This window comes from Lathamus discolor, chromosome Z, assembly GCF_037157495.1.
Source record: "Lathamus discolor isolate bLatDis1 chromosome Z, bLatDis1.hap1, whole genome shotgun sequence".
Lineage (NCBI taxonomy): Eukaryota > Metazoa > Chordata > Aves > Psittaciformes > Psittacidae > Lathamus > Lathamus discolor.
Window position 1 is genome coordinate 108,961,798 of NC_088909.1, and position 22,661 is coordinate 108,984,458.

Sequence of the window (22,661 nt, forward strand, 5' to 3'; positions counted from 1 at the left end):
CAGTATCTACATGAAAGGAACTGAGCAGAATTTGACTCAATTGTGTTCCAGCTGTGTAACAAAATGCAGAAAAACAACTGTTCACACACATAGTAGCTGTTTAAGTTTGAAAGAGAATTAATGCATTAATAACTCAAATGGGGCTTTTTTACACTATAGATGTTGATGTTATTATAGTATCACTACCCTTTAAAAAGAGAAACTCTGAGCAGTGCTTTGCACTTTTCTGTTGTCTCTGAAATTATCCTGTGAGTACCAAAGCTTCACATGTAATGCTGCAGCATGGCAGTATTAAAAAGGATCAGATGTCTTTAGAGGATTCATGTCTTTCTACTCCTGCACATCGGTTTGAAAGGAAAAGTTGGGTATTTGAAACCCACTGAAGAAGAGTCCAGAGACAGCAAAGGGTCTGAAGGTCAGCGTGTGGCTAATGCTGGATGTAGGGATCTTGGAGATGTGTTAATGAAAGCATGGAGCTGACCTCTTTCTGCTTCTGAGGAAAGATATTCCTGTGTTTGAGTTGTTGCCATGTGTCTGCCTTCTGCAACCAGTAAATTCTTTCTGGAAAGTTGTGCAGAAATTGTAGAATACAGTTTGGAGTGATTTACACATTTGATTTTGGACCCTTTTTCAATTCTGAAGTGCCAAATTCTGCAAAACTGCTTCTTTGAAACATCAAAAATACACAGGGTTTTTTTTTTTAAAGAAAGATCCAAAATGACAAGATTGCTGTTTCCACAGAAAGCAATCCATGTTGGTACGAGGGTGGCAGCTGAGATGCTGTGAGAAGCCAGGTCTGGCTTTTGACAGTTCTAGACCTGAGAGCTTAGAATTTCCTTTGGACTTTCACAGTGTTGCTTGTGAGCAGGTTTGGTTTTGCCCTCGCTTAAGCAGACCTAACCTCTGAGTGTAATAGCTAGGCTGTCTGGCATAAATGTCCCTACTGCAGAGAACATGCTTTAAGATGTGGCTGTGTGTAAGCTTAGAAGGGTGTTTAGAGGATGGAAAGCTAGTGAAAGCCATGAGCATCTTACATTGCCATTGAAGCTTAAAGCTTGAGGAATTTGGGAGTATCTGCTGCCAGAGAGGTGAGTGGGGTTTGAACCCCTTTTAAGATCTCAGCTATATGCTTACAGATTATTTTTATGTACATTAGGTGACATTCACTCCTGCTGTAACATGCAGACTTCAGATGCATAGGGATGTTTCATAACGAAGTTTCAGAATCCCTAGTGCCACAGTCTGAGATTGTGGCTTCACGGAACAGTCCTGTGTTCTTGCAAACATTTGGTATTAAGCTGGATTTCAAGAGATTTGTTTAACTTGGATATTTATTGATCATGGAAAAAACTAGTGCCAAGCTGCTTTTAGATGAATGAAAAGAAGCCTAAACAAAGCTCTTTATTCTGTCTTTAAGCTACAGCTATTGATCTTCCCCATCAGCGAGTGCTTGCTGCCCAGTCCCACTTCCTGCTACTCATCAACAAGGCACTTTCTATTGACAAATAACTTGTTGAAATGGTTCAATGTAATTAAATAAAGACCTCATTAGCGAAGAAATAAAGTGATCCTCAACCATGCAGTGAACGTTTCCTAAGGTATTAGTGCATTTAATTCAACTTCCATGGAGTGCTGCTTTATTCTCCTTCTCCTTCATGGTGGGTAAAGCTTTGGAGCAGGCTGATAGGCTCTTTGTTTCTGTCTGAGCCTAGTCCCATTGGAGCTATGAGCAAATGGCCAAGATGGGTAAAAGGGGAGGTGGGCTGTGAAACCCTCCAACCCAAATCATTCTATGATTCTATGATTACACGATAACAAACCCATTCCTTCACTCTTAGCAGTGCGTGGTGTGTGTGGTGGAGGACAGTGAGGAACAAGAGCAGAGGATGGTGTGGGGAAGCCCTAAGAGGAGCCCTAAGACATGGAGTGAGACCAAGCCCTCAGCTTATGTGGATTCTGCTCAGGCCATTTGCACAGGAGGGTGGGAAGTAGGAAGGATGAGAAGTTCCCTTGTTCCTGGTGCCTTTTCGTCTAGAGCACTGCAGTGATGGTCACACTAAGCAGAGAGTAATTATGGACCAGTCAGCTCTCCTTACCATTTTGGGTTTCATCTCTGGAGTTCTTGAGGTCTTAATTTCTGCCGAAGACATTTGTTACGCTTTTTCTTTCTGGAAATGAAAATAGGTGTTTGTCTTGTTTATCTTCATGAAATTTGGGAGTGATAAAGTAGCACGATGCCTCCTGATGTCAGTCTGGGAAAGCTCCATAAAGTCACCTGCTTTTATAGGTATCTTTTCATGAGCATTTCTTAATACTTCTGTTGGCTATTGTTTGAGAGAATAATTTGGTTGGCTTAGTGCTTATCATTATATTCTTGATAGTGTCCCTTAACATTGCATTTGATTCCTAACAAAACAATTTAGCAACAACCTAAACACTTAAGATAAAAATATTCTGTCTTTATTTTCCTCTATAGCCAACAAGCAGCTTCAGAGCACTCCTGGGGTGTCCCCCAAGATCACAGTTTCATGAGCATCCTCACCAAGCCCACTGATACACAGAAGTTGCTCTGTTACCTAGAAAGGTTGCAATTTTACCTGTTTATGCAGAGGATGATAATATGGATAAATAAGCCAAGGGATTGGTCAGCCAGAGAGCAATTATTTCCAGACAAGTAAAGCAATTTTGAGAAGTTGAGGTGAAAAATACATTTTTAAGGAGAGTGGGGACTAACATGGCTCTTTGTTCTGGGTGGGACCCTGTGTGAGACATGTTGCACTGAATGCTGGATAGCATCTTAAACATCTTAAAAAACATCAATATCAGTATACCAACAGCCACTGATTAACAAATTACATTAATTACAGTATTTACTTCTGAGGTTTCGAGCCTGTCGTCCTCTGACTTCCTATTGATCTGGTTTTCTGACTGTTGCTTTCATTGCTTTTGGCTCAGCACACATGGAACAAGCTTTCCCAAACCAAGAGGTTTGGGAAAAGGGAGAGGTCTAGAATCATAGAATCATAAAATAGTTAAGGTTGGGAAGGACCTTAAGATTCCAACCCCCATGCCATGGGCAGGGACACCTCACACTAAACATCTCACCCAAGGCTCTGTCCAACCTGGCCTTGAACACCGCCAGGGATGGAGCATTCACAACTTCCTTGGGCAACCCATTCCAGTGCCTCACCACCTCACAGTAGAAAATGTTTCTGCTCCCACTGATCTGAGAGCTGGGCATGCTGAGGTCTGTGGAACACAGGCATCCATGTGCAGATTTGGGAGCCCATTTTGGTTTTCTTCATCATGTGCTATGCCAGTGGAAAATATTTCCTATTAAAAAATAAGGACAAGTCACCAAAGGTGACAGAAATAAAGTTCTGTTGGTGTGCTACAGATCCATCTTGAGCTGGCTTTGAGCTCCCTGTAAATTAAAGAGGAGTTTCATACAAGAAGTGTTGCTTAAATATTGCCCTTGCTGACAAAAAGATTTCACCCAGGGAACTGGGATACGTGGGGGCAGGTTTATTTATGTGTACCTGCAGTCACAGATTACAGACACAACCCTCCCTCGTTGCTCCTGCTCTGCCAACAAGGGTGGAGATGGTGCTTGGGGCTCCTGGTTTTCTGTCTGCACAAGACACATTGGAGTGAGTTTCCCCTTGATGAGTTTCTCAGCAGGTGTGAGGACTGAATTGTATTTTAAACAGAAATAACAAGTCTGTGACTGAATAGGGCCAATACAGAAAGATGGGTACAGCACTTGGAAGGTAATAGCTTGGAGCAGCTCCTGGAAGGCACTGGAGACTTATAACTGAGTAAATATTTACTAACAGCTATTTCTTGTTGAAAATTGCATGGATGACTGGAGTACTCGTAGACCATTCCCATTACACAAGTGGCAAGGGATCAGCCGGAGTAGGAATTTGTACTTAGTTGTTCGGTTGTGTTACTGTTAGATGCAAACAACTGAAAATAACTTGGGGGGGGGAATGGGGGAATAGATTAAAATGAACTGTTTGGATGTGTGTCTGAGAGAAGTTGGCATGCCAGCTGTACCTGGACTCCTGACACTTGGTGGTATCTGTGGACAATGGCCAGAAGGACTGTTCCTAAATGGTGATGAAACACACTGAGAAAAGAAAAACATTAATTTTTATTTCAAGCTTCCTTCATGCATCACAAGCAATCAAAAATGAAGAGTAGTCCCAATCTTTTGTATTTTTTTTTTTTTTTTTGTAAAATACCTGTATCAGTGTTGATGTTAACAGCATCATGGGGTTTGGCTCACTGACACATTTATGCAGCCTGTCCATCCTTTTTATAAGGATATTTTCCTTTTGGCTTATTAGTTATAATCTATACAGCAGGAACAGTCTCAGATCAAAGTCTCATTCTGTCATAAACACTGCCTCATATCCAACACCTTCAGTCTGTATTTTATACCTACTAAGCAATTAATTAGTCCTGACAGTGCCCCAGACAGACAATTAATAGCAGAGGGAGAAAGGGAGAGGTTGTTACTGACTAGTCTTCTTGCATAGGAGTACCAGAGATAACTAAAACTTCTCTTTGTTACTGTTCAGCCTGTTGCAAGCCAGCATCTCTTCACTAATAGACTGAAGAGGAATACACTGGATAATTAACCCTTTCCTTCTTTTTATTTCCTCAGATTAGGCTGACACAGTTGCAGGTGGGGTTGAAAAATGTCGGTCCCTGCAGCGAGGAGCTTGCTGCCAAAGCCATGTCTCCATAATGAGATGCACTGAGGCGATTCTCCTCCTCTTTTGTTTGCAGGGAGCTGGATTCTGCCATGCTGCGGCGGCTGGAGAAGAGGATTTTGGTTGACCTCCCAAGCAAAGAGGCACGGCAGGCGATGATCCAGCACTGGCTGCCCCCTTTGAGCAACAGTGGAGGAGTGGAGATGAGAACAGACCTGGACTACAGCTTGCTGGGCCAGGTGAGACAGCGCTGCAGCCGGGATGATGCTTCAGGTCTTCCTGGGTGGGAGCCATATGCAAGAGTGACACTCATCATCCACACTGATGGAATTACACATCTGTGACATATGGAGACGGGGGAAGGATGTCAGCTCAGTTTGAGGCTGCAGCCAAAGGGTGAGGCACACCACTTAGTGTTTCACAGGCATGTTCCTGCCCGTGGAAATCATTGGTTTCCCACAGCCCTGCTTGCAAAGTGGTGTATTCTGAACCCCTCAGTTGGGCCAGCTTTTCAGCCTTAAATACAGGGAGACTTCCAGCAGCAGTATATTTTATCACTCTTCTCACCAGGCTGGGAGCACTTCCAATTCATCAGGGTAATGAACAGTTAATTGTGTAGGGAAGGTTTGCCACAGCTCCACTGCTGCAGGAGAAAAGAGCATTTAGACAGTGAAGAGATTCACTTGATACCCAGGCTTTCTTCATTTAGCCCTTTGTCACATCCTAGATTCTTTGAAAATACCTTGCAGCTTACTCAGTTGGCCGTCTTCATGGCTGTTCACAGACACAACACTGCTCAGTTTTTGTTTCACAAATGTTAATAAGGAAACACGGGTATTATATTAATAGGAAAGCCAGGAATGGACACAGAAAGGTGGGTTTTATTTAACTTACAGCAAATTTCGCTTTAGAAAGAAAATACCCAGTATTAAAGTCATAGAATGGTTAGGCTTGGAAAGGACCTTAAGATCATCAAATTCCAACTCCCTGCTATGGGCAGGAACACCTCACCCTAGACCATGTTGCCCAAGGCTTTGTCTAACCTGGCCTTGGACACTGCCAGAAATGGAGCATTTATCACTTCTTTGGCCAGCCTGTTCCAGTATTTTCCTTGCTCTTATAAGGTACTGTGGGCATTCAAAACAAGAAACGTGATGTTGAAGGGAGGATACACATAAAAATATAGATGTGTGTATATATATATACACATATATATTACAGACAATATAATTTATAGGTATTTTATGTATATTTATATAAAACATAAGCCCTATTCCTGTCCAATTTATAAATCTATAAGCTGTAATGTATCCTTCTGATCCCATCCTAGGAAACGGATGGGTACTCCGGCTCTGACATAAAACTCGTGTGCAAGGAAGCAGCCATGAGACCTGTGAGGAAAATCTTCGATGCTCTAGAAAATCATAAGCCAGGTACCACAGCTCTGAGAAGAGAATCCACTCCGGGACATGCCGCTGTTGCTCTGTAACTCTAGAAATGCTACCGTTAACCCCAGCAGGTGGAGCTCTGTCATCTGCGTGGAGACGTTTTAAACCCTAGATTTCCAGACATGTACCTAAGATGACCTTGCTGAAAACCAGGGCTTTATTTAAAGCTGTCAGTGTCTGTGCTCTGTGCACAAACACAATTTTTGTTTCATGTCACTAGGTTTATTCTGTGAGAAACTTGATGAAATTTAACAAGGGCAAGTGTAGAGTCTTGCATCTGGGGAAGAACAACCCCATGTACCAGTACAGGTTGGGGGTTGACCTGCTGGAAAGTAGTGAAGGGGAAAGGGACCTGGGGGTCCTGGTGGATAGGAGGATGACCATGAGCCAGCAATGTGCTCTTGTGGCCAAGAAGGCAAATGGCATCTTAGGGTGCATTAGAAAGGGAGTGGTTAGTAGGTCAAGAGAGGTTCTCCTCCCCCTCTACTCAGCCTTGGTGAGGCCGCATCTGGAATATTGTGTCCAGTTCTGGGCCCCTCAATTCAAGAAGGACAGGGAATTGCTTGAAGGAGTCCAGCGCAGAGCCACAAAGATGATTAAGGGAGTGGAACATCTCCCTTATGAGGAGAGGCTGAGGGAGCTGGGTCTCTTTAGCTTGGAGAAGAGGAGACTGAGGGGTGACCTCATCAATGTTTACAAATATGTAAAGGGTAGGTGTCAGGATGATGGAGCTAGGCTTTTTTCAGTGATATCCAGTGATAGGACAAGGGGCAATGGGTGTAAACTGGAGCATAGGAAGTTCCACGTTAACATCAGGAAGAACTTCTTTACTGTAAGAGTGACAGAGCACTGGAACAGGTTGCCCAGGGGGGTTGTGGAGTCTCCTACACTGGAGATATTCAAGGCCCGCCTGGACAAGTTCCTGTGTGATGTACTGTAGGTTACCCTGCTCTTGCAGGGGGGTTGGACTAGATGATCTTTTTAGGTCCCTTCCAACCCTTGGGATTCTGTGATTCTGTGATTCTGTGATACGAAGTGCTGCATTAGGCAGTGGGGTGGGTTGAGTCTGGCTGGAGGCCTTGTGCCCACCAAAGCTGTTCCATCACTGCCCTCTTCCTCTGGACAGAGGAGATAAAACATCACAAAAGGCTCGTTGGGTTGAGTTAAGGACAAGGAGAGATCACTCACCATTTACTGTCACAGGCAAAACAGAGTTGACATGGGGATATGAGCTTGAGTTATTACCATTCAGAACAGGGTAATGAGAAATAAACCCAAGTCTTAAAAAACATCTTTCCCCCACCCCTCCCTTCATCCTGAGCTCATCTTTACTCCCTGTTTCTCTACCTCCTCCACCCCCAGCAGCACAAGGAGATGGGGAATGAGGGTTGTTGTCAGTTCATCACACGTCTCTGCTGCTCCTTCCTCCTCAGGGGAGGACTCCTCACACTCTTCCCCTGCTCCAGCATGGGGAAACTTCTCCAACAGTCCTTGCCGCAGGATGCAGTTCTTCATGAACTGCTCCAGCGTGGGTCCCTTCCATGGGTGCATCCTTCAGGAACAGATGGCTCCAATGTGGATCCCCCGCAGGATCACAGCTCCTGACAACAAACCCACTCCAGTGTGGGCTCTTTTCTCCATGGGCCATAGGTCCTCCCAGGAGCCTGCTCCAGTGCAGGCCTCCATGAGGTCACAACCTCTTTTGGCATTCCCCTGCTCCCTTGTGGGGACCTCCATGGGCTGCAGGGGGACATCTGCTCCACCATGGACCTCCGTGGTCTGCAGGGGTGCAGCCTGATCCACCACAGGCTGCACAACAGGCTGCAGGAGAGCCTCTGCCTCAGAGCCTAAAGCAGCTCCCACCTCCTCCTTCACTGACCATGGTGTCTACACGACTGTTCCTCTCACATGTTCTCACTCCCCTCTCAGGCTGCAGTTACACAGGGTTTTTTCCCTCTTTAAACACATTATCCCAGAGGTACTACCGCTGTATTCCAGCCACTACCAAAACCTTATCAGGCAAACCCAACGCATGCAGGAACATAAAAGAATGTCTCCTGGCAATAATAGCAGTATTTAATCAATTCTCTTCTCTTTAGGTAACCGTAACTTACCCGTGATCCAATTAGACATGATTACCACAGCAGACTTCCTGGATGTGATCACCCACACCAAGCCATCAGTGAAGAATCTAAGCCAGAAGTACACTGCTTGGCAGAGAGAATTTGAGTCAGTGTAAAAAGGAAAAAACCCAAAGATTGAAAACTTCCAAGACTTCTGCTATCCAAGTGCTATAGTTTCCAGGAAAGAGAATGCAGAGACAAAAGTCAGAGGGAAATCTTTGCTTTCAGAAACAGTGAACCTTTTTGAAACCTTCTTCTAATGGTGGGAGGTGTGGTGTTGGTTATTTTTTATTAGCTATTTTTAATTACCATTCCAGAAACATTCTTCATGGAATTAATGTAATGGCAGTTGCTATGTAACGAGGACTCCAGCCTTAATTTTATGTATAAAAATTTAAAAGATCAATTGTTTCTCAGTCTTTATTCACAACAGTTGTTGACAGGTTTGGGGTAGAAAAAAGGGAACAGAACACTTAAAAATAATTAGATACTATATAAACAGTAAGATATGGAGAAGATTCCAGCAAGACAGAGCAGCTCCAGTGCCTAAAGGGGCTGCAGGGAACCTGGAGAGGGTCTTTGGACAAGGGCCTGCAGGGAGAGGGCAAGGGAGAATGGCTTTAACCTGCCCGAGGGGAGACTGAGATGAGCTCTTAGGCAGAAGCTCTTCCCTGTGAGGGTGCTGAGGCGCTGGCACAGGGTGCCCAGAGAAGCTGTGGCTGCCCCGTCCCTGGCAGTGCTCAAGGCCAGGTTGGACAGGGCTTGGAGCAAGCTGCTCTAGTGGAAGGTGTCCCTGCCCATGGCAGGGGGTTTGAACTGGATGAGCTTTTATGTCCCTTCCAACCCAAACCAGTCTGGGATTCTGTGGTATTAGTGTAATTCTCCACTTCTGAAACTCACTAGAGCATCTTTGCAATGAAATGTTAACTGCTTTCAGTGAAGTCCAGCATCTTAGCAGTGCCTTGTAAATTTGATTAGTCTGTCATCGTTTTCAGCCAAGATCAAAGCCTTGATGTGCCAAATGTATTACTTTCCAGTTGGTTTGTCAGAAGTCTTTATGAGAAATGTGTTCACAGGACTTTGCTTATGGATCTCTTTCTGCAAGCCACAGACCTCCCTTCTGTACTCCAAGCAGAAACCAACACAGGTTCAGAACTGTTAGCATGAACACGAGATGTGTGGATTTACTCAAAACCCTAGGTTAACAATTTATGAGGGCACACAAATGGTATCTGAAGATGTCTTATGTTCTTAGGTGGGAAGGTTTATCAGTTTTTGTGTTTCCACTGCAAAGCGTACTCCATCCACGTGTCCTGTCTCTGAGGGAGATTAAATGTGAGCGTAGGCAACCACCCACCACATGCAACTGCAGCAACACACTCTGTCATGTAAGGAAATTCATCTATCACAATGGTTTTTCTTAACAAGAATGAGCATGGCTCATTAACACAAAACTGTATTTTTCAATAAGGTTAATAATCCAGTAATGTATAATTACAAATCTGATAATTAACACTCGGGAGCACTGTAAAACAACTGTAAAGGACTTGGATTATTGCAGTTTGCAAATGGACCAGAAAAGCTATTTACCATCATTACAAAGTTGGTTCGTACTGGGGGATTTGGTGCATAGGAGAAGCACTGCATACTGCAGAATTAAATTTCATTTTACTGCTAACCAACTGTGTAAAAACTGGAATCTGTCCCCATGGCTTGTGAGGGATTTTTACCCTAATGTTAAAAAGAAACAAAATCCTCCAGTAACAGTGACACTTTGCAACTGTAGCAACGATAGGACCCCGCTGAAGTGTAATTTTAAAAGACACAGTCTCAAAGGCATTTAATACCAGGTTTTTGTTTCAGTTTCATTCTCTTTAATAACAGCACCTAATTAAAACATCTGTAAAATGCTGACAGTTTTTAATTTTATGTCAAATTTCCAAAACAAAAAACCCAGGATCTGTTCTTAATGAGAGGAAAGATACCAACAGTAATTATTATTAAACGATGGTGGTATTTTCAAGTCACTTCTAAACATGCATAATCTCCACCCTTAAATTAGAGCAGAGCAGGGACATCCTCAGTGAAATCACTACAGGCTGACTGAGGCTCTGTTAGTCTTTGAGGTTTATTTACGTGAGTACTTCTAGTGAGGGGGAGTTCAGTTTAGCTCATTCAGCAGCAGAACCATGACACTTTCCAGACAGGGCTTTTCATCAGTTATTTCTTGAAAACTGAAAATAAACAGAACTCTGCAGTGCTCCTCATGTCATTCAGGAGGCTGCAGCCTGTCTCACCTGTGAGTGTCCACAGTCCCTTATCACATCCTCCTGAAACTACTACAGGAAAAGGGCTTTGTGGATCGTCTGCCCTTTCACAATGAGAGTGGAAGGAGCTCACAGCTAGTTTTCTGATGCAAGACATGCACTGATCCTGTGATAATTTTATGAAGCAAGAGTAAAGGAAATTATGTGAAACAGATGTTTCTTCAAACTAACTATTTCCTTCCTTGTAGCACACCCCCCCTTCTCATAGCAGGCGCTCCAGGATATGTTCCACTGCCTCTGGGAAATTCTCACAGGTTAAGTAAGGAGCTGGACTGATTTTGTCTTCATCTGCTGGTCGATATTTACCTGTAACAGATTAACAAAATAATGCATTTACCAAGGTACCTTGAGTATCCTTTTCTTCCCCTGAACATTACAGCCTTCTCAGATCAGTAACAGCCAGACACAGCAGGAAGAATGTCCATCTCTTGAACAGGGTGCCCAGAGAAGGTGTGGCTGCCCCATCCCTGGCAGCGTTCAAGGCCAGGTTGGAGCAACCTGCTCTAGTGGAAGGTGTCCCTCCCCATGGCAGGGAGTTGGAACTGGATGAGCTTTATGGTCCCTTCCAATCCAAACCATGATTCTGTGATCTGAGGTTCTGCAACAAATACCCCACAAAAGTATTCCCTAAATGAAGACTGAGCCTTCCTGAGGAACTCTCCAGTGGTGGCTCTGGCTTAGAATTACTTATGCACCGGTTTCACTCTGCTGTACTGGCACTATCCTTTCACTGAGTATTCAGATATTCATTTTGTAGGTTCTTGAAATAATAATGTTACCATCTTTCCTTATGGCTTTTTATGAGGAAGAGTAGGATTACTTGCTTCCATTATTAATGTAATGGACTCTATGGCATGAGCAGCTGCCACCTCAGAAAGGCCCTTTCCCCATCCACAGTACCATCAATAACACTGATAATACCTGTCAGTCCCTTAATGTTCCACTTTTTTCTGAAGCAAAATTACTTCTATAATTACTAGCGTAATTGTTAGGGAATGTCACCAGAGTTTCTGAATGATCAGAGGTTACTTTGCTATGACTGATTTTGGCAATCTAAGATGTCGCAGTAACAGTTCTCTCTGTTCTTTGATTAGTACTCGGGATTTACAGTCATTAAAGCACAAAATTCACATCTGCAAGATCAGCCACCCCCACTGATCCTGACTCACCCACAGCAATGGCAGGAGTCTGCAAAGCACAAGTACCAGATCTTTGGGCACAGTGGTTGCCAGTGCCCAGGGTGAGACCATGGAATGCACCACTGCCTCCTGAAACAACTGATCTGTGGAGGACTTACCAGTCCGTACCAAAATCCCACGCATACCCGCTTTCTGAGCACCTCCAACATCATCCCTGCAGTCCTGGGGCAGAACAGGAGATCAGCTGGTTAGTGGACACTTTCTTAACAAAGTTTTTCATAACATTCTCCAGCAGCTACGCTGAGTCAAATCTTTTAGCTACCTACTAGACAAAGTGTCACAGGAATGAATTACTATGTGCCTTTTGCCTGATCAGACAGTGACCCCCACGGACTATATACGAAATCCTGTGAGGCTGGATGGTTCTGTTTTCACCCCTTGTTTAATCCCAGCACTTTTAGAAAGATCTCTCTGCAGCATTTGGGAGGCTCCACACACAACGCAGACAAGTGCAGGTGATAATGGCACTCATACCACACATACGTACATCACCGATCATGACAGCATCCTCTGGGGTGCAGTCAGTCCCCCGCAGAGCTTCCAGGAAGAAGGTTTTCTCTGGCTTCCCCACCACGGTTGCTTTGGTGTCCGTTGCGTATTCCAGCCCAGTTACAAAAGGTCCAGGTCCCAGAGCCAAGCCATCTTTTTTCTTGAAATACCTGGCTTTATGTATAGCTATAAGAGGAGCCCCATCCAAAATCAACCTACAGAATGAATGAAGAACAAAGTACAAAAGCTATGTTGAATTTACAGCTGAAGGCTTTTGTTGAATACAAAACTCCCACTGACTTTCATGAAGGCCCAAATAGTAACAAAACCTAGCATTCATTCTCAACGTAAACAGGACATGGAACTGTTGGAACAAGTCCAGAGGAGGGCCACGAGGATGATCAGGGGACTGGAGCACCTCCCGTATGAAGACAGGCTGAGGAAGTTGGGGCTGTTCAGTCTGGAGAAGAGAAGGCTGCGTGGATACCTCATAGCAGCCTTCCAATATCTGAAGGGGGGCTATAAGGATGCTGGGGAGAGACTATTCATTAGGGACTGTAGTGACAGGACAAGGGGTAAGAGGTTAAAACTTAAACAGGGAAGTTTAGATTGGATATAAGGAAGAAGTTCTTTCCTGTTAGGGTGGTGAGGTGCTGGAATGAGTTGCCCAGAGAGGTTGTGAATGCTCCATCCCTGGCAGTGTTCAAGGCCAGGTTGGATGAAGCCTTGGGTGGGATGGTTTAGTGTGAGGTGTCCCTGTCCATGGCAGGGGGGTTGGAACTAGATGATCTTGAGGTCCTTTCCAACCCTAACTATTCTATGGTTCTGTCATTCATGTCGGACATTAAATACAGCTCCTTCCTTTCCAGAGACACAACTATAGAAGAGATGCCCCAAATAAAGAGTTTATTATCTCTAGGATTTTTACAAGAATATTTAAATCCTGTCTACCTCTCCTGCAGTTAGATCCATTGCCCTAAGCAGCCTCACTTCTCACTAAGGTGAACATCGTAGCATTAGAACCTATCTGATTTCCCCATGCAAAAATTTTAAATTACACTAACCAAAACATAATGCAGTGCTGGTCAGACCACCCTGGAACACTGTGCCCAGTTTTGGGCCCTGCTATGCAAAAGATATGTGGATGGGCTGGAGAGGGTCCAGAGGAGGGTCACAAAGATGATCCAAGGACTGAGCAGCATGTGAGGAAAGGCTGAGAGAGCTGGGCTGGTTCAGCCTGGAGAAGAGAAGGCTCCTCAAGAGGAGACCTTAGAGCAGCTCCAGTGCCTAAAGAAAAATCTCACCTGAGAGAATTCTTTTAAATGTGACATCAAATTCCCATGTATGCAAAAAGAGAAATTTAGTCTCAGACATTTCAAATGGAGCCTAGAGAATGGCCTTACTCCACGTATCTTGTTATGGGAATCATATTGGGTTAGATTTACCAATCTAATGTTGGATATCAACCCAGTAGCTTCCTACAAGGTGATCATTCAAGCCACGGCTCTACAGCAGAGCTAAAAAGCACTGCTAGAGCCCAGAGAAGGACTTGGAGGTATTGGGTGAGGAGAAGCTCCCCATGATCTGGCTTCAGTGTGTGCTTGAGCCCAGAACCCTACCATGTGCTGGGCTGCACCCCCACAGCGTGAGCAGCAGGCCAAGAGATGGGATTCTCCTCTGCTGCACTCTGGTGAAACCCCCCTGAAGTCCTGATTCAGCTCTGGGGCAAAAACATAAGAGAGATGCGGAGCTGTTGGATCAAGTCCACAGGAGGCCATGGGGATGCTGTGAGGGCTGGAGCAGCTCTGCTCTGGAGCCAGGCTGAGAGAGCTGGGCTGGGGCAGCCTGGAGAAGAGAAGGCTCCTGAAGGGGAGACCTTAGAGCAGCTCCAGTGCCTAAAGGGGCTGCAGGGAACCTGGAGAGGGGCTTTGGACAAGGGCCTGTAGGGACAGACCAAGGGGAATGGCTTTAACCTGCCAGAGGGGAGACTGAGCTGAGCTCTTAGGCAGAAGCTCTTCCCGGTGAGGGTGCTGAGGCGCTGGCACAGGGTGCCCAGAGAAGCTGTGGCTGCCCCATCCCTGGCAGTGTTCAAGGCCAGGTTGGACACAGGGGCTTGGAGCAAGCTGCTCTAGTGGAAGGTGTCCCTGCCCATGGCAGGGGGCTGCAACTGGATGAGCTTTATGGTCCCTTCCAACCCAAGTCAAGCTGTGATTCTACAACTTACCGAAATGCTTTGTTCATCATCTCATAGTGGAAGTGCTCTGGAGCCAGTCCTATCACCACCGCGTTGGGGTCATTAGTGGCTATCCCTGGAAAATCAAAACATGACTGCAAGTGAACTGAATTTTATTCATACATAGCAACTGAGTCAATAAGAGCAATTAATCACTTTACAGAAACATGACCATTTTCTGACACAGGCACATCATACTGACTAGTTTTAGGTTTTTCCGAAATGAGGAAAGCATCTGTGGAACTGACTCTGCCATCCTTCACGATGAACACAGGAGTACCAGAGAGTTTTATTTATGACAGGTTATCAGCTGCATCCTGCACTTCATGGGGTTTCTGTTCTGCCTTCACACAGCACATCCTCTACACCTTTACTGGGACAGCTAGAGCTCCTGGGTCTCCAGAGAGCATTGTTGCAGCTCATGTCTCCTGCTGCCTGTCCTTCAGTTAACTCAGGCAGCAAAACATACATGCAGAGATGCCGTGTGGGTTTGTGACACCACTCACGAGCATCTGGGTTCCTTAACCAAGAATGGGTTGCATTCATCCATCTATGACCAACTTTATGGAGATATCAGCCAAGAATAGTTCAACAGCAGCCATTAACAGGAATTTAAAGCATTCTCCATTGTATTTAGATGTTTCAAGATGTTTCAATACAAGTCAAACTGCTTAGAGCAAAAAGAAACAAAACAATCCATTCCAGACCCAGGCAATACAGATAATGCCACCAGTGTACTTTGCCATCTTTTACAAAATTAGCACCAGCTACTCTGAAACTGATGGAAAGATCCCAAATACATGGAGATCAAACTGATCTACCTCCCGTGAAATAGCTGCTGTCTCTGCTGTTTCTGACCCAGGAAAGCCTTCCCAAGAATACAAACTAAGAATATTGCTGGGGGCATATTTCGCTGGATGCCATGTTAGGTAGAACAGATTATCAAGGTTTCACTGCTCACAGAGCCCACAGAGGCTTTTCTCCTTCAACATCTACCTTTCTGAAGATTAACAACTAGCCTATGGCACTAAAATTTCTCAGGGAATGTCCAGCTCCTAGCATGATTAGATTTTACGTAAGTTAAATTGCCACAAGGATTTCAGTTCATGAGGCAAGAGGCAGGGAGCAGTGGTAAACCATTCACATTTTTGAAGCTAAATGAAAGACTAGCAGAGTTTTCAACTTTGAGTATCTTAAAAATGTGAGCATCTTCACTGCTCTTGAAACAACACTGTGGTTAAGCAAGGACTAATTGCTATTGCTTCAGGCACCTGCCAGATTTGTCCAGATTAGAATATATCGTCTTCTACTGCCCTTATTGTTGAGGGAGTGAAATGGGAACATCTGCAAGTAAAGCAAATTTTAACGAGGTCTTTAGGGAGGACAGTCTAAAGAAGTCAGCATGGTGAACCTTCTGTCACCAGTTAAGCTATCAAAGTACATGGAATGAGACCTAGATGTTCAACACAATGTAAGTAACAATAATTACTTTGAGATTTCACACTTAATAATAACCTATTAAGAGAGAAATAGCCTCCTGTGTGTGCCTACACACTGGCTTTTCAGCTCTTTATGAGCAAAACCTCTGTACAGTAGCTGAGGGAAAGTTTATTTCCAACAAATTGACATATCCTTGCTATAAAACAAATTAGCAATATATCTCCAATGACCTAATGATAAGTTTGGGGTTTTTTTTTACACTGGAAAGTAATAAAAACCATCAAGTTTTACACAAATTCTGACTTTTTGAAGGCTTTGGCTGCTATTTCTACAACTCCTCAAGAAGCTATGACTTCAGAATGTTTAATGGTAACTTAAAAAGAAGAGAGAACCTTTATGACTCTGGAGAGTTCCTTATTTCAGGCTTCATCATGGCGAGTAGTACATATACGATTGTCACTCTACAAAACAGAGGGCACTATGTTCCCCCAGCTGATCAATGACTTCTCCCATACTGTTTTCTGATCACCTTACCTGTGAAATCAGGCAGGGCCTTATCATCCACCAAGAGGAGTGGCCGCACTTGCTTTTGTTCCAGAAGGTTCCTGGCTGCAGTCAGAGATGTGAAGATCTCATTTTCTGCAATGTCAAAGCCCAGTTTCGTCAGCCTCTCCAGCAGCTCTTTCTTGCACTCCTTTGTTGTGTTCGTCACAAATCGAATGGTAACTGGAGCACTACGCAGCCTGATAGGTGAGAAGCAAAGGCATATTGGACACAGCATCTTTTTATTTACACACTCATACATCAACCTGGGACAGAAAAGGGACTGTTTATCTAAAGGATGCAGGTGAAAAGACTTTACACATCCCAGAGTAACGGTGCCACACCAGACCATGAGGTTGTTAAGTTCTGTGGACTGGAGGGTAATGTGAAACAGATGGCAAGAATTATAGATAACAGAACAAGACCAAGCCTCCCCTGCATTGCTTCTATCAGGAGAAGTCTGGAAAATGTATGGTGATTCTAAACTCCATTTTCATAGCAGTAGCAAACACATCTATGATCAACAACTAGTATGAAAAACCTTTTAATTCAAGCTAGATAATCGTAATAGAATCAAGGAATGGTTTGAGTTGGAAAGGGCCTTAAAGCTCATCCAGTTCCAACCCCCTGCCATGCGCAGGGACACCTTCCACTAGAGCAGCTTGCTCCAAGCCCCTGTGTCCAACCTGGCTTGAACACTGCCAGGGATGGGACAGCCACAGCTTCTATGGGCACCCTGTGCCAGCGCCTCGCCACCCTCACAGGGAAGAACTTCTGTCTAAGAGCTCATCTCAATCTCCCCTCTGACAGGTTAAAGCCATTCTCCCTTGTCTTACCACTACTTCCTCTTGTAAAAAGTCCCTCTGCAGCTCTGTTGTAGGCCGTTTAACAGCGGAAAGCCACTATGAAAAAACAGTCCTGTATTCTGGATCCTGTATTCTGTATTCAGCAGCATCCTGAACCAAAGTAAATACACAAAAGAACCTTGTTGCTAAATTAATGTACTGAACTCCACATGCTGGGTGAATTTCACAGCACTGTGTCTCATTCAGAGATGCAGGATTCTCTAGGAGCTTGCCTTACCCTTGTGGTGGTTTTGTGTCAGCTTCTGCAGCCTTTTCTCCCTTTAATGAGGAACACCGCTATAACATAAACCCATATTATTGTCCTACACTGACAATACATGCTACCAAACAATCAAATAATTTTAAGTGACAGTTTCAACAGCGTTCCCTTTAATTATTCCCCCACCATCACTTTTCTGTTTGTTGCTATAGAAACAAATCCTAATGTCAAGGCTGCATGGAGAACATCAGGATAAAGTTGGTCAACACTGCAGACTTGCTTGCACCTGCCACTTCTTGTTTCTCAGATACACTGACCCATCAGACATATGAACTAGTAAAAAAAGTCTCCTTGTTGCTAATAAATTAAAAATTCGTAATTTTCTTTTCCCTTTGGACCTCAGTACTGAGAAGTAACCCTAAAAATGGAATGTACCTATTTGTTCCCTTCCTGCCAAACATTCCAGCTTCTCTCTAGGAAGGACAGTGACATGAATCAGCAGAGAAGAATATGAGAAAATATTTTATTCAAACCTCTATGCAAAAAGATCTGCCCATTCCTTGTAATGCAATGGCACCCCCTCTCCACACTTGTGCCAGCAGGTTGAAGCTGAGAAACAGCACCAGATTGCACCTTGTATCTTCTCTGACCCCCTCACATGCCAAATCCATTACAGGGCCCACATGAGCATAGCTCAGCAGGAATCAAGCAAAAGACAAAGGAGAATTAGGGACTTTAGAGAACAGTGTGTCTTCTGATTCTACAGAAGCCATTTTTTATGTCCAATCTACTGCCTAAGGGGTTGGACTAGCAGCAGACAGAACAGATACCAAGCTCTTCTCAATATATGAGAACTTATATTATATACATATGTATATATATATATAGATGGATTTCTGAGAATGTTGACTCTCACCTGGCACAATGTGTCCCTTAGCATGAAACACCAAGCAGACAGGGTCCAGTGAATCAGTGATGAATAAGTACCCAGGACTTTGGCAGTTTTTACTTCCTTGCAATTGTATACCTTCAGGAGATAACTACTTCCACAGAGCTACTTGTGAATAGAAATGCAGAGTTTCCTCACCCCTCTGTGAACTATTCCTCCGAGCAGTATCTTTATAAAAACTCTAAGCAGCCAATACAACTCCAGTAAAAACTTTCTCATCTTTAAGTGAGCCCTATTCCTCTTTCCTGATCCCAGCACCTTAAGGCATCCTCCCTCACTCATCACAATAGTATACATCACTTTGTGTTTAACTTCATCCACTGCAAGATGTCTTCTCCAGGCCAGCAGTCTCATAACACAGTACAAGGATCCCTGGGGCTGGATATCATATTGTGCCACTGACTTGGCCAGATGAAGTCATTTTACTATGCCTCAGTTTCTTTAAACACCCTTTCATTACAAGAAAAAGAAGTACTAAACTGTCCTGTTTATTAACACATTGGAATACCTACCAAAGGTGGGCTCTATTATCAGATGTTTCCCAAACTGAGGCTCTTTACCTAGCAGAAACTTAACAAATAATAAAGCAAAGCTTTGGCTGGAAGACCAAGTGAAACGAGAACTCTGCAAAGGATGCTCTGTTCATTATGCCAAGTTATTCTGTTATTCCACTTTAGCTTACCACAGACCTAAGGACTCAGACTCCTGTGATTAAACAAAGCAGCAAGGAACAGGTCAGCTGAAGTGACTGGTGTGCGTGGGATAATTAGGGTTAAGTGAACTACATTCCGCTTTGGCTGAGGCTGTATTGCCATCAGCAGAAACACTCTGAATACTATAGAATCATAGAATCCTTTGGGTTGGAAGGGACAATATTTAACCTGACAGTGTCAAAAAACTTAGAACTACAAGACCTATGGAACAACTTAGGAAAGCTGCAGGGGCTCAGGCAACTTTTCAGTGCCCTTCAGTGATTTCTCTTGGTATTAATACAGGTGTAAATACAAGCAGAATTTGGCCACGTTTGCTTATCCACGAAAGCACAAAAAGCACAGAAGCTTCAGGCCTGTCTACTTGAAGAAGCATCTTTGTGCAAACAGTGCTGCCATAGCCTATCAGAGGGAATCTAAAAAGGTCACTTGCCTTTTAAGAGCTTCCTGAGCGCCTGGCACAGCTGAGTCTTCAATGTGAAGTGTGCCGTTGAGATCCACCAAGACAGCTTTCAGCGCACGCCGAGCTGCCATCCTCCTTCCCCAGGGAGAGGGCAAATAAATGAAACAACAGAAAACTGGTTAGCAGACAATGGATAATAAAAATAAGGAACTCAGTTAAGCGCCTCATTTGTGCCAAGCCCGGCACTACTCAGAACATTACTCGCAGTATTAAATGGGCCCCTTTAGACAGAGAAATAAAAGGCAGTGTTTAAAAAAAACCCATAATTGATGGGGTGGTATTTTCCCAAAGACTCTATATATGGAAATCAGGTGCTATTTGTTTTTAAAGTGCCTTTATTTGTGTATGTCAAAAAATTCTCTAAACAACTGAGACTGTTGGGAAGAGGATCATTAGGTCTGGTATTGCTGGTTCAAGGCCTCAGCAAGCACATTCCAGCAAGTCCCATTGACACCAATAGCGCTGTTCAAGTGAAAATGAATGCAACACCACTAAATGATGATACAGTGCTATAACTGTAAACCTCAAAATGCCCTGCAAAAGTCGATATTGTTAACTGTAATTTTGTAAGCAAGACCTAGGGTGATGCAACCCACCACACAATTCAGGTGAGCTAACTCAGGCTGATGGTTGACTATGTGTGTGGCAGCATCGATTTTGCAGACTGTTAGACTGGAAGCGCTCAGGGATATTCAGCACCCCAAAGGGTTACCCCCTCCTCTTGTAAAGGGGACAGTCAAGCAGTTTTTCTACAGCAAGCTTCTGTGTCACACAAACAGGTCCACGAGACTCAGCCCCAAGTAGAAGCCAGCATTCAGAGGGTAAAGGCACTGGGGAAGAAAACAGCGAGGTCATGCGCAAGTCACCTGACTAAAAAGCTGTCTTCAGAACTAGTACTTCTCCTTATGTGTGCTGCAAGGGCTGTATTTTACTCCACAAGCAAGTCTGCTGGGCTATTTCTTAGCCAAAGCCCACTGTGGAAGCTTTTCTCCTGTCTGTGAGACAGTAACAATGTGATCTGTCATCACTACCAAGTGATGACAACTTCACATTGAGCTTTTCTGGTTACAGACAGAACATGTAACATATATGTGCTTTTAAAAAAACACACTGAGTAGTCAACACTGTGATTAGAACCTGCCTTAGTAAGTCTCATTTTTTATCTGCATGCTTTTATCAGTGATCAAGATGATGTGAACTCGATGTCTCAGGTACAAGACACATGCACAGAAAACTTGTGGGATTCTGCTTTCATTATTCCTGCTGGTTCCCTGCAATAAGAAGAATAAACATGCTTATTTTATAGTATGCCTGTTGCTACACAGTCCAAGGTTAAACATCTATGATATAAAGCTGGTAACGGAACTTCTAAGGGAGCTTCATCAACTGTGCGGGAAAAGAGGGTACCAGGTTTCTAAGACATCTTCTGCGATAAAATACTTAACACAGACAAAACACCTGGACAGAACCTAATTTGCATGACTCCACATTATCTCCATGACAAAAAACCTGTCTTCCCTCAGGTGCTTATACTCTGGCACAGGGAATTTTGATACTGAGAGAGATGAAAAAGAGGACTGAGAAAGAACTGAAGAAGGTGCTATTACATAAATTCTGTAGCTAAAGACAATGACTGCAGAGCAAATGCACCACACCTGCATGGACAGCACAGCTACAGATAGGGACAGAATATCCTAGCTTAGCAGAAATTGATGGGGGGGAAGTTTTACACCTCTTTTATCATCCATCTCCATTGGGTCTCCACAGTATATTTATTTGGGCAGCATGGAAGTTATTTGCAGAACCAGTTTTCAGAATGGACTTATTTTAAGTATAGAGCTCACAGCATAGCGAGGAAGTCCTAAAAAAACTTCAATACCTCAGTTTTCACAATGGCAACCTAACACGAGTGGAATTTCATGTCAGCAACACCTCCCAGTGCCTAAAGGGGCTACAGGAAACATGGAAAGGGGCTCTAACAAGGGCCTGTAAGGACAGGACAAGAGGAGTGGCTTTAACCTGCCCGAGGGGAGACTGAGATGAGCTTTTAGGCAGAAGCTCTTCCCTGTGAGGGTGCTGAGGCGCTGGCACAGGGTGCCCAGAGAAGCTGTGGCTGCCCCATCCCTGGCAGTGCTCAAGGCCAGGCTGGACACAGGGGCTTGGAGCAAGCTGCTCCAGTGGAAGGGGTCCCTGCCCGTGGCAGGGGTTGGAGCTGGATGAGCTTTAAGGTCCTTTCCAACCCAAACCACCCCAGGATTCTGCCACACAGGATGAAGCCACACGGTAACTCAGGCTGGTCAGGACACAGCAGCACAATGGGCAGTGAAGCAGGAGCCCCTGAAGCCATGCGCGAACCATAACACATGTCCGGATCAGGCTGCCCTGAGGGGATGGGGCTGCGGGTTTCAGGGCCATCCCCCAGAGCCTCCCCTGTGGACCTCCCTGTCCCCAAGGACCGGTCCCCTGTCCCACAGCGTCTTCAACGGCGATTGCCTTTCCCTCCCCTCGTATACTGGAAAGGTTATGAAGCTACAAAGGCTATAACTACCCTCACTACCCCCACACAAGGAGATGGTACCGCCTCTTTCGCCAGTTCCCAACGGGCAGATGGGCTGGTCCATTCTGTAGCAGGGGAGGCTCCGCGCCCGCCGGGCTCCCCTTTCCCGTGACGCGATCGCTCCGCCCGCCCATTCGCGGCCGAAGAAGCCGGGCGGGCCCACTCAGGCGAGGTGGGGGGAGCACAGCGTGGCGGTGACTCCCGCTCCCCAGCACTCACCTGCCTCCAGCAGCCCCACCGCCGCCCCTGCGCACTGCCCGTCGCCGCTCCGCCTCGGAGGGTCCTCGCGGAGCGGGGCTGGCCGCACAAGAGCCCGTAGCCGCAGCAGCGGCGGAGCTTATTCTCCGTGGGCCCCTGTCCCAGACAGGCAACGCGGCAGGCGCCCCCCTGAGAG

General features: G+C 44.9%; 2 protein-coding genes across 16 annotated transcripts in view; one reads left to right on the top strand and one right to left on the bottom strand.

Annotated features, from left to right (window-relative positions):
- KATNAL2 (katanin catalytic subunit A1 like 2) overlaps window positions 1–8,698 on the top strand; it is a 36,661-nt gene extending 27,963 nt beyond the window's left edge. For all 12 annotated transcript variants that reach the window (XM_065663362.1, XM_065663355.1, XM_065663363.1 and 9 more), the window contains 3 exons: window positions 4,798–4,960; window positions 6,052–6,154; window positions 8,269–8,698. In XM_065663362.1, the coding sequence (XP_065519434.1) occupies window positions 4,798–4,960; window positions 6,052–6,154; window positions 8,269–8,408 (406 nt within the window). In that variant the 3' untranslated portion in view covers window positions 8,409–8,698. The remainder of the gene's footprint in view (window positions 1–4,797; window positions 4,961–6,051; window positions 6,155–8,268) is intronic.
- Window positions 8,699–10,143: 1,445 nt separating this feature from the next.
- HDHD2 (haloacid dehalogenase like hydrolase domain containing 2) lies at window positions 10,144–22,548 on the bottom strand. 4 transcript variants are annotated; one of them, XM_065663369.1, is made up of 9 exons: window positions 22,487–22,544; window positions 20,848–20,981; window positions 20,577–20,701; window positions 19,681–19,785; window positions 16,515–16,723; window positions 14,532–14,616; window positions 12,306–12,522; window positions 11,917–11,980; window positions 10,144–10,925 (listed from the first exon to the last, which is right to left on the bottom strand). In XM_065663369.1, the coding sequence occupies exons 4-9, from the start codon at window positions 19,779–19,781 to the stop codon at window positions 10,822–10,824; spliced, it is 780 nt and encodes a 259-aa protein (XP_065519441.1). In that variant the 5' UTR covers window positions 19,782–19,785; window positions 20,577–20,701; window positions 20,848–20,981; window positions 22,487–22,544; the 3' UTR covers window positions 10,144–10,821. The 4 variants fall into 4 exon arrangements, with proteins under 4 accessions (XP_065519441.1, XP_065519442.1, XP_065519440.1 ...); XM_065663370.1 differs by lacking the exon at window positions 20,577–20,701 and having other exon boundaries at window positions 20,852–20,981; XM_065663368.1 differs by lacking the exons at window positions 20,577–20,701; window positions 20,848–20,981 and having other exon boundaries at window positions 22,487–22,548.
- Window positions 22,549–22,661: the final 113 nt, after the last annotated feature.

What these genes read in the sequence shown, in the direction of transcription:
- HDHD2 (XM_065663368.1), bottom strand. Translation starts at nt 19,781, where the DNA reads ATGGCAGCTCGGCGTGCGCTGAAAGCTGTCTTGGTGGATCTCAACGGC. An exon ending in GCTCAGGAAGCTCTTAAAAG is followed by an intron (nt 16,724 to 19,680) that starts GCAAGTGACCTT and finishes CTCACCTATCAG; the next exon opens with GCTGCGTAGTGCTCCAGTTA. An exon ending in ATGCTGTCATGATCGGTGAT is followed by an intron (nt 11,981 to 12,305) that starts GTACGTATGTGT and finishes GTTCTGCCCCAG; the next exon opens with GACTGCAGGGATGATGTTGG.